General features: G+C 44.5%; 4 protein-coding genes across 14 annotated transcripts; 1 reads left to right on the top strand and 3 right to left on the bottom strand.

Moving 5' to 3' along the window:
• Positions 1 to 2,006: 2,006 nt before the first annotated feature.
• Positions 2,007 to 5,944, bottom strand: LOC6616262 (probable deoxycytidylate deaminase). Of its 3 annotated transcripts, none has more exons than XM_002040590.2 (3): positions 5,810 to 5,944; positions 2,797 to 3,209; positions 2,007 to 2,348 (listed from the first exon to the last, which is right to left on the bottom strand). In XM_002040590.2, the coding sequence occupies exons 2-3, from the start codon at positions 3,205 to 3,207 to the stop codon at positions 2,184 to 2,186; spliced, it is 576 nt and encodes a 191-aa protein (XP_002040626.1). In that variant the 5' UTR covers positions 3,208 to 3,209; positions 5,810 to 5,944; the 3' UTR covers positions 2,007 to 2,183. The 3 variants fall into 3 exon arrangements, with proteins under 3 accessions (XP_002040626.1, XP_032573174.1, XP_032573173.1); XM_032717283.1 differs by having other exon boundaries at positions 2,797 to 3,229; positions 5,810 to 5,943; XM_032717282.1 differs by having other exon boundaries at positions 2,797 to 3,217; positions 5,810 to 5,943.
• Positions 3,727 to 4,831, bottom strand: LOC6616261 (clathrin light chain). Its single transcript, XM_002040589.2, has 2 exons — positions 4,688 to 4,831; positions 3,727 to 4,569 (listed from the first exon to the last, which is right to left on the bottom strand). Exon 2 carries the CDS (start codon positions 4,554 to 4,556, stop codon positions 3,897 to 3,899), a length of 660 nt encoding a protein of 219 aa, XP_002040625.1. The 5' UTR covers positions 4,557 to 4,569; positions 4,688 to 4,831; the 3' UTR covers positions 3,727 to 3,896.
• LOC6616259 (probable serine/threonine-protein kinase yakA) lies at positions 5,503 to 14,273 on the top strand. 9 transcript variants are annotated; one of them, XM_032717276.1, is made up of 11 exons: positions 5,979 to 6,175; positions 6,996 to 7,665; positions 7,913 to 8,788; positions 9,583 to 11,062; positions 11,822 to 11,997; positions 12,065 to 12,355; positions 12,424 to 12,561; positions 12,624 to 12,873; positions 12,945 to 13,228; positions 13,301 to 13,483; positions 13,543 to 14,273. In XM_032717276.1, the coding sequence occupies exons 2-11, from the start codon at positions 7,033 to 7,035 to the stop codon at positions 13,621 to 13,623; spliced, it is 4,392 nt and encodes a 1,463-aa protein (XP_032573167.1). In that variant the 5' UTR covers positions 5,979 to 6,175; positions 6,996 to 7,032; the 3' UTR covers positions 13,624 to 14,273. The 9 variants fall into 9 exon arrangements, with proteins under 9 accessions (XP_032573170.1, XP_032573171.1, XP_032573172.1 ...); XM_032717277.1 differs by having other exon boundaries at positions 5,979 to 6,219; XM_032717275.1 differs by having other exon boundaries at positions 5,979 to 6,373.
• On the bottom strand, positions 14,272 to 15,779 carry LOC6616258. Its single transcript, XM_002040586.2, has 2 exons — positions 14,951 to 15,779; positions 14,272 to 14,890 (listed from the first exon to the last, which is right to left on the bottom strand). The coding sequence occupies exons 1-2, from the start codon at positions 15,725 to 15,727 to the stop codon at positions 14,363 to 14,365; spliced, it is 1,305 nt and encodes a 434-aa protein (XP_002040622.1). The 5' UTR covers positions 15,728 to 15,779; the 3' UTR covers positions 14,272 to 14,362.
• Positions 15,780 to 16,916: the final 1,137 nt, after the last annotated feature.

The raw sequence follows: 16,916 nt of genomic DNA, 5'->3' as shown, positions 1-16,916 counted from the left end.
GTTTAACGAAGGAAAAAGTATTAAAGAGTTTCATCACTCGATATTATTAGTTTTTTAAAGTTTTTAAATTTATGACAAAAAATTTAATATTATTATATAATACTTCAAACTTCATGTATGTACATGATTCATAATTAACTGTTAATTAGAATTATATGATATAACATCTTGGAAGCAACTGCACATCTATCTATTTTCTGAATTTTTGCAATATTCAGCCGAGCATTTGTGGAACCTGTTTGCAAAAAAGGAAATAACAGGATCGATGGTTATAACCAACAAGTGCGCCATGTGACTTGATATTCTGTTGATATGTTCCACTATCGTTACACAAAACCCAGAGCTCTGTTATGGTTCCTTTCTTGTAGTTATATTGATTATTTGCTCGGTTCCATGGCCTTTAGGGGTGTCGTTGGATAGTCCCAGTGCCGCCAAGCCTTCCGTTGGCCATTCGGTGTGATTTTGGGTATCCGGCCTCGAGGGGATTTTGTAGCTGAAAATCACGAAAGCCCCGAAATTAGTGCTGTCCCTTGCTCCTTCACGGTGACCCGATTTTGGGGTTTTCGTTGGTCGTAGCTTTAACTTTAATGGCAATTAGGGCCCCGAGCGGCTAACCTGCTATTAGTGATTACGGAAACCGAGCATTCCACTTCAAATTCAGTTAGCAGAGGTGCGTGCGGCACAAGTTTCCGTTGCAGTTGGTAAACTTTGTCTGCATTTCATGAATACAAACAAGCAGGGCCAGATGGAGATACATATCCTTTTGAAATACTAATCCCCAGATTCCACATGCCTAAGATGCACGATTCCGGTACGGATAGATAGTCGTCCGTGTGGTTCCTTGGACTTCCGCTTCTTCAAAACTCTTTAAGCCGGATTAAGATTTTAGCTAGTGGAATTGTTAAGTTAATTCATTTGTAGAAAAGTATACTGTAAGTCAAACTTTCTTCGATTTCCACCGCAACTCGCACAATGAAACCCTTTACTTTCCCAGCCAGCTTAACCCATATTCTCTGCATAACCGGTACTTACCTTGTGATAGTGTGACGTTTCAATGCAGGCTGCAGAGGAAAGTGCATGGAGGTTAGTAAGGAGCACTCGGGGATTTCCGATAGGTCGAGTGTCCTCGCCGCTCTTCTTATTGACATCCTCGTCCTGTTCCGCGCACTGTTTTGCATATTCCAGTGCTAATGGCCGGTTGGCCGCACGCCACTCTCACCTGAATGGGCTGCTTGGCTGGTGGTTGGTCAGGTGGGAGCTCCTTCGTGCTGGCATGCCATTGAAAAACATCCCATAAACATTTTGCTCAGCCCGGTATTTAAAATGGCTGCATGCGAATTTTTAGCCAACACAACATCAACGTTCAAAAGTGGCTAACTTAATTAATTTAATGTGTGGGCTAGCAATAGAATTTTCAAGGTTCTATAATTACGGTGCTATAAAGTGGTACAGAGTAGTTTCCATCAGAAAAATACCCTGTTTTCAATTTTCGATCAGTATAATTATTAATTTAACTGTTTAGGAATGAATTATGGAATATAATTCCAATTTTCAATATGAAAATACCATGTACTTTTACCTGAGTAGAGCACTTTCATCGCGCTTTCGTTTCCGGTGGACACCTGTGCATGCTAATAGTCTCACCTGACGGTCTTCCGTTTGCCAAGTCAATTAGTGCAAGTGAACACTCTTCCCAAATGGGTACTAATTAAAAAACATTTTAACTATCTTTGCGGGTGGATGAAATGAAGCGTCTAAACGTTTAAGCTATGCAAAGAAGGTGGAATACTCTTGTTTTTCATTTCCTATTAGGTTTATATACTTATTTGGATCTAAATAAGTTCGTTCTGCTTTTGATTTTGTTTATACTACTACAAACGTATTTAAACAAATATGGTATTTTTGATTTTGATTTTAAAATCAATTACAGCCTTATTTCCGAAGCCTTTTCCTGCCTTATAGATAGAAAAAACAACGTTCTAAGTTTTGTTTTTTAGTATTTGTAATTTAATTTATATGTACTGCCAAGCTAAGTATAACTTAGTTAGCATGCAATTTAATTTATTCATAATTTGTCTACATATTTAATCGGATCACGTCAAATTTACTTTAATCACATTAAAAGTTGTCAATTTTGTGCTAATACATCACAAATGCAGGTCGTTTAGTCCCAGGGATGCGTTCTAATCTTCTTCCGGGAAGGTTTCAAAATCAATGGTGATAGTTTTTTTCAGGGGGATGTGTCGCTTATATTCCACGCCCACTGCATCCAGCATCCTCTTGGATGCACGATATTTGGGCTTATAGGCATACTTGTCGGACAAATAGAGCACCTGAGATATCCCCACCTGGAATACAAATGGGTAAGCCGAATGTAAGTGTATATGTTATCATTTTTTTCCAGATTGTATGTACTATGTATTCTTAATCAATTTTAGAAGCCTAGTCCATATAGCTACCGTCCGTCTGGTCGCCCTTTCGTTTTAACGAAAAACTTAAAACTTTTTTGAAACAATGATACTATTTAAAAGATTTTCCTTCTGTTGTAGGTAGTATTTAAATATATATATAAGTACTTTCCTTGTTTGAGATCAAATATTAATAGTAATAGTAATTTGGTTTATATTCGTTTCTTGACAATTCGGTTTTCATTTGATCAAAATCGGAGAACTTATTATAATAAAATATTGAAGTTGAAAATTTCAAATAATAGAACAGAAATCATATTTTCGGCTTTCTTTCTGGTTAATTGTTAATATTGCGAATTATATATTTATATTCGAATATTAGTTTTACCTGTATGATGAGTTTGGCACATTCGTTGCAGGGAAATAGTGTGGTATACAGTCGGGTTCCAGACAAACTCATGCCATTGGTGTTCAGGATTGCATTGGCCTCCGCGTGGACCACGTACATCTTCTTGTCTTCAAGGGGATCATCTTTTTTTGAACGTTTCGTAGCCTTTGACCACGGAAACACGTCATCGCTGCAATTGCGAGGGAACCCATTGTATCCAATGGCCACTATCCGATTCTGGGAATCCACGATGCAGGCGCCCACTTGGGTGACGGGATCTTTGCTGCGTTTGGCGGAGAGCAGGGAGGTGGCCATAAAGTAGTCATCCCAATGCAGATAGTCCTTTCTCTTGTGGTTCTCGGGTGACTTCGACATCTGGGCTTCCAAATCTTGAGCGGCATCTTCAGACATTTCTGAAAAACTAGCAGAAAGGCTTTTTAAGCGATAATTAAATTTATTAAATTAGGCTTCCTGATATCCACATTTCATTATCATAATTGGTTTCTTTGTGAGTATTTCATTTATATAATGCATCCATTAAAGCAGCTCTGCCATGACAAATACATTCTTCAGCTGGCTTTATGTGTTTATTTTAATAATCATTTTAATGAATGCAATCTCCATTGGTATTTCCAACACACATATATGATGAAAATAAGTTGTATGTGTATAACTAGAGATAAGAATAATAAATGGTTTGAATGATGCGTTTTAGAGAGCAATAATTATTAACAAGGAAACTGAAAATAATTAAAGTCCCTTGATGTGCAACCCTGATTGATTGACAAAATGAATGAAAGAAACACTTTAGTTTTCATATCCTTGGTTTTATTTTTCATTTGTTCTTTTTCCTAACTTTTTCATGTCGTTTTTCTTTGTATTTCTTATTTTGTGTGATGGGTATATGATAGTCAAGGAAAGCAGGACAACTGTGTGCACATTCTTTATTGCATTCATTAGACAAAACGATGATCGCAGCTATGTTATAGCAGCAATAATAATATTTTATGTATCATAAATTGGAATATACAGCGAATACTTTCAATAATAATTTTCATATTCAACTCAATGTGGTTAGGCGAGTGCGTAATTAAAACTACCTAGGTGCCCTTCTGCACCTGGATGGGATTCTGCTTGAGGTGCAGGTAGATGGATCGCATGCGAGAGACGTCCTTGCCCGCCTTGTTCACCTTGGGATTGAAGTCGCAGAGCTTGGCTATGCGCTCCCATTCGGTGCCCGGCTCGATGGTGCCGTTCTCCAGGGTGGCGGCTTGTTTCTCGGCATTCCGCGACGCCAGCTTGGTCTTCGATATGGACTCGCCAATCTGGCGCAACCAGTCGTCCAGCTCCTTCTTGGACTGCTGTCGGAGTTCCTCCTTTTTTCGCTCCTCCTCGATGTCCTTCTCCTCCAGTCGTTGCTTCTGCTCCTCGCGCCATTTGCGTATCTTTTCGGGCTCTTCCCGCGACGGAGGTGGACCGGTTATGCCCACGGGTTCATTGGACTCGCCACCAATGACCTCAAAACTGCCAGTGGAGGATTCGAGGCCACCCATGCCGCCAGCAGAGAGCAGATCGCCCTCGGAGGCGGTGCCTCCCAGGAGCTCACCCAAGCCCTCGTCTGTGGATGCAGCCGGAGGAGCTGATGCAGATCCGCCCGTAATCTCCGCCTCCAAGTCCCCGAGAGCCGACTGTTCGCGCGCCAGGAACTCGGCCGCCGGATCCACCTCCTCCTTGGCAGCAAAATCGTCTCCGAAGTCCATGGCTATGTGCTCTCTGGAAATGTTGTGATTGCTATTTTAGTGGGCGTCTCACCCAGATTTACACGTACGCAGAGGAGCAGCCAGCTGCTGGCGGTTTCCCCCCGATTCATTGACAATTGGTCACTACGCACCTCTCCTTTGATTCGGTTAGGACTAAATGAAGATCGGTGTGGGCGGATGACTAACCGGAAACTTGATCAAATGTATTTTTTCAGTTTTCTTTTAGCAATGAATACGTAAAATGACTGTCATTAGTACGTGAACCAACAATAAAACAGCAGGTTATCGAACTGGTTCCAGCAGAACAGTGCTGGACAATGCAACACATATCGCAACGCGATAGTTTTAAATTTAATGTTAAGGATTTTCTATTTAAATAAATATTTTTTTAATTTTTGTGGTAAGTGTTATCCAATTGTCTACTGCTGGAATTTCAACAGTACTGTTGATAACAACAGCATTTCACAGATAATACAATATATTATGCATAATGCATAATCCTATTTCGAATTTATTTTACAATGAATGCGACATCTTTTAAATATATACAAATAAGTAATATTTAAGGAGCAAAAACCATCGTTGTTAACTATTTAACTTATCAAAGCCGAGTCTCTGACATCAGGGATAACGAGTTAAAGATATAGATATATTTTGTATTATAAAGTTAAATGTTTATTTTAAATGATGTTAAATATACAAAAGTAAGTACATTTAATTTTCCCGTAACTGATATTTTAAATAATATCAGCAGCGTAAATTTTCCACTGGGTTTCTGGTCTAGTGGTTCTGGTAAATTAGTGTTGCAAAGTGTGTAATGGGGGTGGTTTGGTTTGTTCATATATAATTTAGAACCATACGTATACTTAATAAAAGCCAGACTTAATATAATATTTAAGTTTGGAAATCTTTTTTTTTTTTTGGTTTCAGATTTTGTAAAGTGCTTATGGTTTCTGAAACTAACTAGTTCCAAATCATCAGTGTTAGAAAACGAGCGAGTGTAGTAAACACAACCTTCAGCGGAGTTGCGATTAATTTGTTTATATCTTATCAAATGTGCCTTAATAAATGCTCATAAAAAGAAAATACACAACAAAGTTAACTAGTAATTGGTAAACAGCCAAATAAGGACTTTATAAAAAACGTATTATACAACACTTGCTGCTACTGCGTAGCACATGGAATATAACTGCTGGTCAAATTCACATGGTGAATTGTTCATTCAACATGACTTAATTATGTTTATGACTAACCTGTGCGACAAAGAACACAAAACGCAGTATACTTTTTGAGGAAATGAACAAAAACGAAATGAGAGGACGACGACAAAACAAACAATAAACACTCGGCGCGCGAACTAGTGAACTGCTGAACAAGTTCACAGTGGCATCATTCACCTGAGCCAGTGGTTCGTTTTTCACTGGCAGCAGAGCGGCCATTTTGGAGATTGTTTCATCCACAAAAAAGTTATGCACCGAATCTAAAAAAAAAAACGTTCGTTGTTAGTTAAACATAAAATCCGCTCGTGCATATTGAAGCCTTGTTGTGCTGTCCGATCCGATGTGAAGATAATGCTGGGCCCGAGCAGACCGACAGTTCCGATTCTATAACGACTAAAAGTTAGTGACTATCTTCCAACACGCACGCATGTACGCCCGTGTGTGTGAGTATGTGTGCGTGTGTGTGATTGTGTGCATGGATACATATATGTACAAGCGGAAAATACGGGAAAAAATCCTATTCCCAGCCAGAAAAACATTGCCAAAAACAGCATAAATCGCAGCCAATGTGATGGCCCCGCCATTGTAATGTCATAAGTGAGCACCCACATTAACCCATTGTCGCCGAAACTCCAAAAATGCGGTCTCCTTGCGGCCGAGCGCCAAGGCAAAAAAATACAGACGCCAATTTTTTTGAAGGGGGAACCAAGCGCATCGTGGCCAAAAGGGATACAAAAAAAAATGAAGATACGAAAAAAATAGGGGGAGCCCTTGAGTGCAGAAAAGTTGGGTACAAACACCCCAAAACAGGAGTGTTTCATTCGCAAAATCAACTACTACTACTACTTTTGTTTAATTATTTGTTTATTGATTTACAATAAAAGATAAACAAAATAAAAATTTTTTTTTTTGATTAAAGCATACATATTAATATCAATAATTTTATATTAATTATTATCGAAACATAAATAACTTTAATTAAATTCGCGCCATTTTCCACTCTTTATTATGAATACCATGCCAAGCAACTTGTTATAACAATATAAACATGTTATAATCTAAGCTACCGCTAAATTTATGAATATGGGCGGGATTTTTAGACTTATCACATGACCATTGGAAATGTAGCCGAGCAACAATGAACTCCAATTAGTTAATCCTTTACATATAAGCCGCTAATTATATTTAAAGTCCACTAACGTTTTGCTATTCGTTTCAGTTACCAGCCATCCGCAGTAGAAGAGCCCAAGCCAAACATGGATCCCAATTCCAGTCCCTGGTCATACGCCTACAACCGCATCGTGCCCGCCAGTGCCGGAAGCTCCGGCGGAACAGCAGAGGACTTCCAGCATCCACACTTGGCCACCATTACGGCAGCAAGCATCGCCAGCTTCAATGCGGCGGCCGCCAGTGGTGGCAGCTTTGTGCCTCCGTCACCGATTGGCAGCTACAACCCAGTATTCCAGCAGATCTACCACCATGCGGCGGCGGCCAGTGTCCAGCCAAAGCCCGCCCACTATGCCTCGTCGGCGGTGAGCACGCCGCACCGCCAGCTGCAGCTGCCCAGTTCGCTGGACAAGCAGCTCAGTTCGTTCCAGAACCAGGCGGCCGTGTCGGCGGCAGCGGCTGCTGTAGTCAACAACGTGGCCTCGAACTACTACGGGGAGAACTCCTCGTCGAGTGGAGCCTCACCATCGCCCACAACGGTGGCGCTGACGTCGACGTCGCTGACCTGGAACACGCCGAACATGATATCGAACACCTTCCTGGCCATGCAACAGCAGCAGGCGCAGCAGCAACAGCAGCAGGCGCAGCAGCAGCAGCAACAGGCCCAACAGCAACAGCAGCAGGCGCAACAGCAACAGCTAAACCTGGTGGCCGACAAAGTGGTGAGTAGAATTCGTTTGATTTACGATCGGCTTTCAGATCACTCTTCTATCAGTAAACCAGCTTCTGGGGAAGCACACACACTTATTAAAACCCCGCAGGCTCTATCGCATTTATCGCATACTAACAAGACATCCCTTCCAATAAACCCATCAAAGCATAGACTAAGTCTAGCCTCTCTATGTCGAATCAATCCCAAACCACAAACTCTTTCCGATTCCGATTCAATCTATGTACGGTGCGTTGTAGCAGATTAAGCAGGAAAAGCAATTAAAAGCCTACAACGACTCGATTTACCTGATCCAACTGCAACAGCAGCAGCACCAACAACAGGCAGCGGCGCAGCAGCAACAGCAGCAGCTCCAGCAGCAACTGCAACAGGAGATCGCCGAGGCAGACACGGAACCGGACACCTATTACACCATTGATGGCCGAAAGGTCAAGGTGACGCGGAAGGATGGCCAGCCGTATCGGGCAACGATAGTAGACCAACAGGATGGCAGTCCGGTGCCGCTGGCAGTGCCAGTTCCGGCGGGATCCTATCCGGCGCAATATGCCAGTCCGGCGCTAAGCTCCGCAGATGGATCGCCCATCACGAATTTACATGCGGTGGACGTGGTCAGCACACCGCAGGCCCAGGTGATCGTCTACAAGACGGCGTCACCTGTGCAAAGGCGGCAAGAAGCGGGCGCTGGATCGTCTGCTGCTTCCACACCCACCACGGTGGCCTACTCATCTGTGATACAAAGCACCCTGCAGCAACAGCAGCAGCAGCAGAACCTCTGCTGGACGAAGCTGGATGACGATGGAGCGGGGCAGGAGGACATTAAGAACGTACTGCATCTGCAGGTGAAACAAGAACAGCGGCAGCTCGATTTTGCCAGTGAGGCATCCTCAGTGGACGCCGGTGGTGGTGGCGAAAATCTAGTGTTCAACCTGCCGCCCGGGCTGGAGATCAAGCAAACCTTCTATCCCGCGGGCGTGGTCGATGGGGAGCAACTGCAGCTGCAGGAGCACAATCAGAACCAATCCCAGTCCGCCGGTCGGCGCCAGCACGTGGTGGCCAACATGATCATGTCGCCGTCGGCGGGCAACTTAGCGTCACAGATTCAAGTAGTGCCAAAGGTTTGTATGACATTTTTTTTATTTCCGTTTCTATTTGTTTATTAATTTGTTTGTGTTCTGCCTTTATTTCGGTTTATTTGCTTTTCACACTATTTCTTGAAAGCCTCTACCAACTTAAATGGACTAGTTTGGAAGATCTCTTATTTAGTTCACTGTACGCTTTTTCTTTGCGATTGGCTAAAAATAAATTTGAATTAACAAAACGTACCTTAACATAAAAAATTACATTTAGACACAACATTTCTAATATTCATAATATTTGAAGTCTAATTTAATAGGGTTTTCTTGCTTTCAAATATTTGAAGTATCCAGTTTCCCGAATATGAAGTTATTTCGTTAAAGCCCTGCTCTGTAGCTTATATTTTTATAAAAATTTGCATGCCCTTTCGATTATTTCTTGTATTATGGTGGAAGCTATTCCTTTGGCCTTCTGTTCTTACACGCTTAATTTGAAAATCTTCTGTTAAATCTAACAACTGCTTCGAAAACTGCTAACTAATTCTCTAATTTAAAGTCCTGTGGCCACTTTGAAACTGTGACGTTATGTTGTAATGGTATGATCCAATCCTAATGGGGGTGAACCCAAGCACCAAACGCGTTTGCCGCTCGCAGCCCAGTTGTTAATACCCCATAAAATGCTCTGGGAGCAGACTGTTCTCTTTACCAGCCAGTGTACACGTTTACCAATCGTTTCTAATGTCCCAATGTCCAAGCTATTGATAGTGTGCTGTTTGCTTATAACCTTTGGTGATGCCGAGTGTTCTAATCCGCATTCTTTTCACACTTGCTTGCAGGAGGAGGTGAAGCCGCCGCCGAAACCAGCGAAGACTCCGCGCAAGCGCCAACCGAAGAAAACGCTCATCCCCAGTAGCAGCGACTACGGCAATGTGCGCAGTCCCCAGGAGCCGCAGCATCATCAGTTGCAGCAGCAACAGCAACAACAACAGCAGCACAATCAGCAACAGCAGCAACAGAACACGTACTACGACTTCAATAGCAAGTGGAATGCTCCGCTCAAGACGGAAAACAATGCGGCGTCCGTTTCGCCGGCGGCCACAATCAACATACCCACATATCCTCACCAGAGCCAACAGCAGCAGCACCAGCAGCAGCAAGCGCAGCAACAGCAGCAGCAGCACTTGCCACAGCCGGCACACCTGCAGTCTTCGCAGGCCCAGTCACACTTGACCCAGTTGGCGCAATACTATCCAGCCTTCCCCCAGCCCATTGCCTCCCAGTACACTGCCTGCATGCAGCAACAGCAACAACAGCAGCAGCAACAACAACAGCAGCAGCAACAGCAGGCGGCCTATACGCAGCAGCAACACCAGCAGGCCTACACACAGCAACAGCAGCAGCAGGCGCAGCAGCAGCGTCAGGAGAAGAGTGAAGCCACTCAACAGCAAGAGGAGGAGGCGAACGCAGCTGCAGCGGCGGCGGCAGCAGCAGCGGCCAGCAACAAGGTCATCGTGCCTAACATCGAAGAGGAACTGGACTTTTTGGCGGATGCCACAGCAACACCGAAGCAGGGCTATGCCAACTCACTGTCCAGCAACGGGCGCGGCACCAACTCCTCCACGAATAACACGAACTTTGGCATACGTAATCCGAACAAGACTCCTTCCCCGGAGCCAACGAACTGTCCACCCAACTCGCACGCCTCCAACAATGGGCATGGTCATTCGGCGGTGACGCCCGCGGCGCCTTCAAGCACCGGAGTCAGTGCATCCACGGCGTACAGTCCTGTTGCTCCCAAGCCTGTGAGCGTGGGCACGCTGATTGGGGAGAAGAAGACTCAGTTTATGGACAGCTATCTGAAGTTTCTGCAGGGCGAGCGGGACGACGATCCGCCGCCGGTGGTGAAGCCATCGCGGAAGTTAAATTACCCACGAGCTCCATACAAGCGGAAAGGCAAGGGTTCTGGGAGCGGAGATGAGCCCACAACCTCACAGGCCACACAGTCAGCGGGGGAAGCCGTCCAGGCAGTTGATGGACTGGCAGGTCTCGTCGGCGATGATGGGCATCGTATCAAAATACTCTCGCAGACGCAAATACTTCCCAAGAAGCGTCCGCACGCCCAAATGGTGGCTGCTGCAGCCGCGGCGGAGTCGGCACCTTCGTCGTCGGTAATCCAGCAGCCCGGGGATCAAACCTCCTTCCGGCCATACGCCCAGCAGCAGCAGCAACAGGCGCAACAGCAGCAGCAGCAATCGATGAGCGGACAGCACTTTGTGCAGCAGCATTGCGCCCAATTGACAGCTGGAGCGGGTCAAGGTATGTTACTTGACCAACAGCATAGTACCAATAAGCACTCCACTATCGCTACTTCCACGCCATGCAACAACTACAACAACAACAACAATCACCACCACACGCCAGCCAGCGCGAATGCAACAGCGAATTCGAATTCAACAACGCCGACGCCAGCACCAGCGCCGAATCCTCATCACTTTATAAACCTGCTGTGGCCTTGGCAGCACTAGCGGCTGCCACTAGCAGCCGCACCACCCACCCACGCAGCACCACCACCACCCACACCACACGGACAGACAGACAGCCAGACAGACAACCGACCACTAGACCCTTGGACGGTGTGTATATGTAAAAAACAACCATAATGACATCAAAACAAAAACAAAAAATAAGGAAAATGCTATCTTTTAAATTTGTTAAAAGAGCAAACAAAAAAAAAAAAAAAAAAAAAAAAACAAACAAAAGGAGAATCCCATGAACAAAAGTATAAAGTATTTTTGAGATGAAATCGAGAAGAACAAATATTATTAATTTTCAAAAACCCAAATAAACCGTGTATTTTTATTATTTGTACTTGTAAGACGGATCCGAATCCGGTGGCGATTCCGATCCAGGTGCTGGTGCTGGTGTTCCATGGCCGTGGGAGATGTGGTGCTGCTGGTGTGCTAGTTTGTTGTTGTCGATGTCGTTGTTGTGGATCCTGTCCCGTTCCGTTCGTGTCATCCGGGCACTCGCCACGTCCAGTTCAATGTTGCTAACCCACTTTTGTGCTCTCCACAGACCCCTTGAGTGTGCCGCCGCGACGGGAGCAATGCTCCCGCAAGGCCAAGCAGAGCAGCATGCATGCCATGCTCATGAATTCCAGTTCTGTTGCTGGCGATGGTGGAGTAGTTGGCGAGCCGGATGAGTTCACCGACTCGGACACGGATCCTGTATGGACTCCGCAGGAGGAAGACGTAAGTTTTTCGCCTCCGGTCTCGAAAACCACTGTCTCACAACCTGCTTATCACTCCTCACACGCAGAGCGATGATGGAAAGGGCTATGGGAAACGAAAGTTGGCTCGCCGGTCGAAGGGCACTCCTCGCAAGAACACCTACGACCAATCCTCAGACCTGCAACAACAGCAGCAGCAACACCACCAGCAACTGCAGCAGATGCAGGTCAACCAGCAACTTCACCAGCAGCAGCAACAGGTGCAGCAAATGACGGGTGGCGAATCAAGCTACAATTCGCAACAGAATATGTCCGGAGTGGCGGATGTGGGCTATGCCAGCGCATCATCGGGTGCAGCTGCCAACTCGGAGAACTTTAAAGTAGGTTGATATAAATGTATATACTTTTTACGATGAAGCCTCACACTTTTTTGATGGCACCATTTTAGACGGGCGACTTCATAGTTTTGCGATCGGATCTCGTGAACGATTGGCCCACCATTTGGCAGGTGGACTCAAAGTGCATTTTGCAAAAGTACGAGCCCTTCCGCCAAAACGGAAAAACCTTCTATCGCAACATGTCGAAGGTGGGTCTGCTGCATCTCTACCAAGAGTGTACATGCTGTAATCACACTTTCTTGGATTTCAGTACGCCTCTTGGAATCTCGAAACGAAGAAACTCTACCTCAAAGCGCCGGTGCGCATTCAACTGCATTCACACACCGAAACGATTGTCGAGTTCATGCGATCAGAGTTGCTGGCCGACGATACCGAGCAGTTTATTGAAAAGATCATGGAGGACTACCTGTCCTACAGGGATAATTTTGAGATCTATATACAGACTATGATCTCCCAGGCCCTCGATCCAAGCTTCTTCTCGGAAATAACGCGGGAAAAGGGTAAACTATCCGAAAAGGGAACTATTTTTTATATTTATTACTCACTTTATATCAATGCATCTCATCCGTAGACGACTACTTTTTGGGCAGTGTTCGCGTGGTAGACAATATCATGGAAAGCTGCAAGCGCAAGCTGCTGGCCATCACTCCTTGGACACGGAGTACAATCTCCTCCATCGAGACGTGGCCCAAGTGCCATGTGTTCTCCGAGTGGGAACAAAACAATCTTACCCAGAAGAATTGCGCCGGTTGCCACCAGCCAGGCATCGCTGTGCGCTTCCTCCTCTTCGGGGAGCCGTACAATCCGAACACCATGCAGACTATTCCCGTTGATCCGCGTATCGTCTATGAAAAGGTGCGCGTTGCTGAGACGCTGGTTAGGATATATTAGGCATATATTGACTTTAATGTTATTTTGTTTCTGCAGGATATTGTTCTATGTCGCATCTGTGCCGCTCGTGCAGACCTCTTCCACAAGATTGCACACGAAAAGTTCAATCTGTTCATCAACTGCTCGCAGCGGGTGACCGAGCAGCAGCAACAGTTCCCAGGAAAGACGTCAACAGAAATATTGAATGATCTGCTGGCCGAACACAACTGGATCGACGAGGTACAACTCGAGATTACCAACATGTGCTACTGATACCAACCCATATCAATTGTTTTCAGCTCTTCCGCAACATGCGCAACTGCTGGGCCGAGGTGGAGAGTCTGGAGAGGCAGAAGCGCTTCCGGGAGGTCATGCAGTAGAAGCCATTGTTACCAGGACCCATTATCACTATCAGGAGGTCTCCTGATTGCGTATCCAAGTGCTGGACATTAGGACATAAAACGCCAAGCCCCACGTATTGCTGCAATAAACTCAATGAGTTGTTATTTTATTATATACCAGAAGACACGCAAAAGCTTAGTTTTAGTGCAAGACACATATTGTACTGTGTAGGCCTTTAGTTTAAGATAAGGTCTATTCTTGGACTATGCAAGTGCATGCCATGTAAATAGCTATACTGATAGCTATAGCCGCGCATTATATCGTACGTGTATGTACTAAATAATAGAGTATTACTAACCTCATCAAATCGAAAGAACAATATTTCTGTTGCGCTGAAATTGGTTAAGCATTCAAATTATGACTTATTTGGTAGTATTTCTTAAGAAGATCATTTACCTTAGACACCCGCAAACAATCAAATTGTGTTTTTCTACCGAACGTGGTAAGGAAACCATTATCATCACTATACATACTAATTGTACATACTTAGTTTAAACCTTAGTTCTTAGTTCCACAATCCAGTTGCAGACATTTAGGTAACTTTATTTGTTATGCGGATTTTAATTTAAGTTGTGAATTTGTAGAATCTTAGAGTTCCCTGAATAAATATGAAAGAATCCCATATGTATACTGGCAGAAGCTTTAGTTGTGCCTCGCTTACACTCAACATATTTACACCCTTAACTTCTATGGGAAGTTTTCTATTAATGTTATTATCTATAATACTTTAGCAATTGGCTCGGATTCCAGTTTGAATAGCGGCTCCGTCATGTTGTACTTTATAAGATCCTCGACGATACCAGTGATTCGCCGCTTGAAAATCGGTAAAGTCCGGGCGTTAAGAATTTCGTATTCTTCAATCAGCTCCTTGTACTTGGGTTCATCAGAGGATGTCGAAATACTCTGGATGGCCTCGGAAACCGTGTCGATATCAATTACTTCGTTGGCATTGGAAATGAAAAAGGGTAGAGAAAATGCACCCATTATCGAGCCGTAAACACCGTACAGTTGCAATTGTCGATTGAAGACGCTGCGCGGATATATGTCCTCGAGGGAAAGATTGCAGGACTTCAATTTCTGGTCCAGCGTGTTGTAGTAAGCATCCATGAAGGCGGGGAAGTGCTCGTCCCGCAATCGTTTCTCCGTGCAGGCAAACAGGTAATGGACTATATCCAGTACCGGCGGAGCATAGCGAGACATTTGAAAGTCGATCAGCTTGGCCTCCACAGGTTGATCAGAATTGGGCTGGGGAATAGCAATAGTAGCTTATTCAGAGAACTACTTCGAACAAGAAGGATTCGTTACCTCATGCCTATAGAGAATATTGTTATTCCAGAAGTCACCGTGACAGATAACAGCATGTGGCGCCTGCGCCTTTCCATCCACACAGTAAAGAGCCAAGGATTTCAGCTGCTTTTCACACAGTTGCAGGACTTCCTGGACCGCGGCCACTTGGTCGCCATCGGATTCATTCAGAATGTTTCTCGCCCTGCGCAACTGCGCCTTTCCAAACTCAATTGTGACCTCCTCAATGTCGGGTGTAAATAGGTTGTCCTTCTCCACGAACTCCACCAACTGCTTGAACTGCAAGGGATCGGTCTGCTGCAGGATGAAGGAGCATGCATGTAGCTCCGCCAAAGCTTTCAGGGAGCAGACCACGATGTCGTAGGTAGGCATGATACTGCGCGAATTGGGCCGAAATCCACTCTCGGACAGGTCCTCGAATATCAAGAACTCATCGGGAGCTTTCAAGTCATTGGCCTGTAGGGCCGGTGCCACGGTGAAAGTGTTACGATCTGGAGATAGCGCCCGGAAAACGGGGAACACCTCCTGGTACATGAAGACCTCGCGAGCATAGTAGTCCACGACGTGCATATGGGATCTTCGGGCCTCGTTCCTAGGCGCCATTTTGACCACCACGGTGGCTGCGTCCGCGATCGTAGGCCAACTCACCCGGAGAACCTGTCCGTAGGCATTCTCCCCAACTCCGACCATCGGTTGCGAGACCATAGGTATGCCATGGCGTTGATACAGCTCCAAAAGGACTTGGGTAACGGCGTCTGAAAGCTCGTTATCGCTCATTTTGGTACCTGGTTTGAAGCTTCGTCGATGTATCTATCTTTCCAACTGAACTACTGCAACGCTTGTTTCGGCTTTTATAGTTCGTCGGCCGAAAAGCTCCACACTAGTTGCGCTGCATTGAGGGTGGTGGTGATGATAGAAACCACGTGACCGATTGAATGGTGAATGGTCAAGTGGTGGGGTATCCTTCTTGCTTCTAAGCTAACGATTGTATAAAAGATATTGGAGTTTGCGCGGAATATTAGTAAACCAGCACTACTAACATCATCGATATCATTGCTTATATGGATATCTCGATATTTTATCTAGAAAACATATGATATGAGATATTTTTTAAAATTCATCTGGTTTTCAACAGCATAACACTTATTTTATTGAGATCGCCAACGTCGCAGATTCCTTCTGGGATCACATATACTAATAAAATCACCGTGGTTTTGAAAAATGGTATTAAAATGTAGTACAAGTTTTTGAAAACAGTATTTATTATCGTCCATACTAACATACAGATTGATTATATAAGACCATTTACAACAAATTTCAAATTACGTAGCCGATAAAGAGCAACGAATTTTTCGTACTGTTTTTCCCCAACGTTTTTGGTAGTTTAATTCAAATCATAACTGAAATATATGTAGACTTTACTAGTTACACTAGTTACAAAGATACATTTAAACTAAATAGTTTCAATTATTTAGCTTCGAAATTAGGTTTTTCGGTTTCGTTGCACTGCAATACCAATATTTACCCCATGATTAATCTCCATTTTTATTGTAAAGCCCCCAATCCGGAAGGGTTTGAACAAAATATATAGGCCAATCGGTAGGAACGATAGTGCATTTCCCATTGTGCTCAATTTTCAGCACTAACGTCAGTAGTTTCGGTCGCTGACCCGGCTCAAGGCCATTGCTAATGCGAACATACACTCGCGGCGGACTTTCTCGTATATGCAGGCTATTATACTAGTAGTTAGAAAAGCATGCGATTGAGGAAAACAAAAATCATACCTTCATACCATACCAATCCAAACCATGCCCACCGCCGAAGCTTTTCGAGTATTACCTGCGAACCTAACACATATCGGCCATTGAACTTGACAATCGTGGTACATGCACGCCCCAAGAAAGCTCGTCGCACGATCGGATCTAACCCGTTCTAGCGGCACACATTTACGTATGTATATATATAC

Source organism: Drosophila sechellia, chromosome 3L, assembly GCF_004382195.2.
Source record: "Drosophila sechellia strain sech25 chromosome 3L, ASM438219v1, whole genome shotgun sequence".
Taxonomy (NCBI): Eukaryota; Metazoa; Arthropoda; class Insecta; order Diptera; family Drosophilidae; genus Drosophila; species Drosophila sechellia.
The sequence above is the reverse complement of the archived record's forward strand: the minus strand, read 5'-3'. Positions and strand labels throughout refer to the sequence as shown.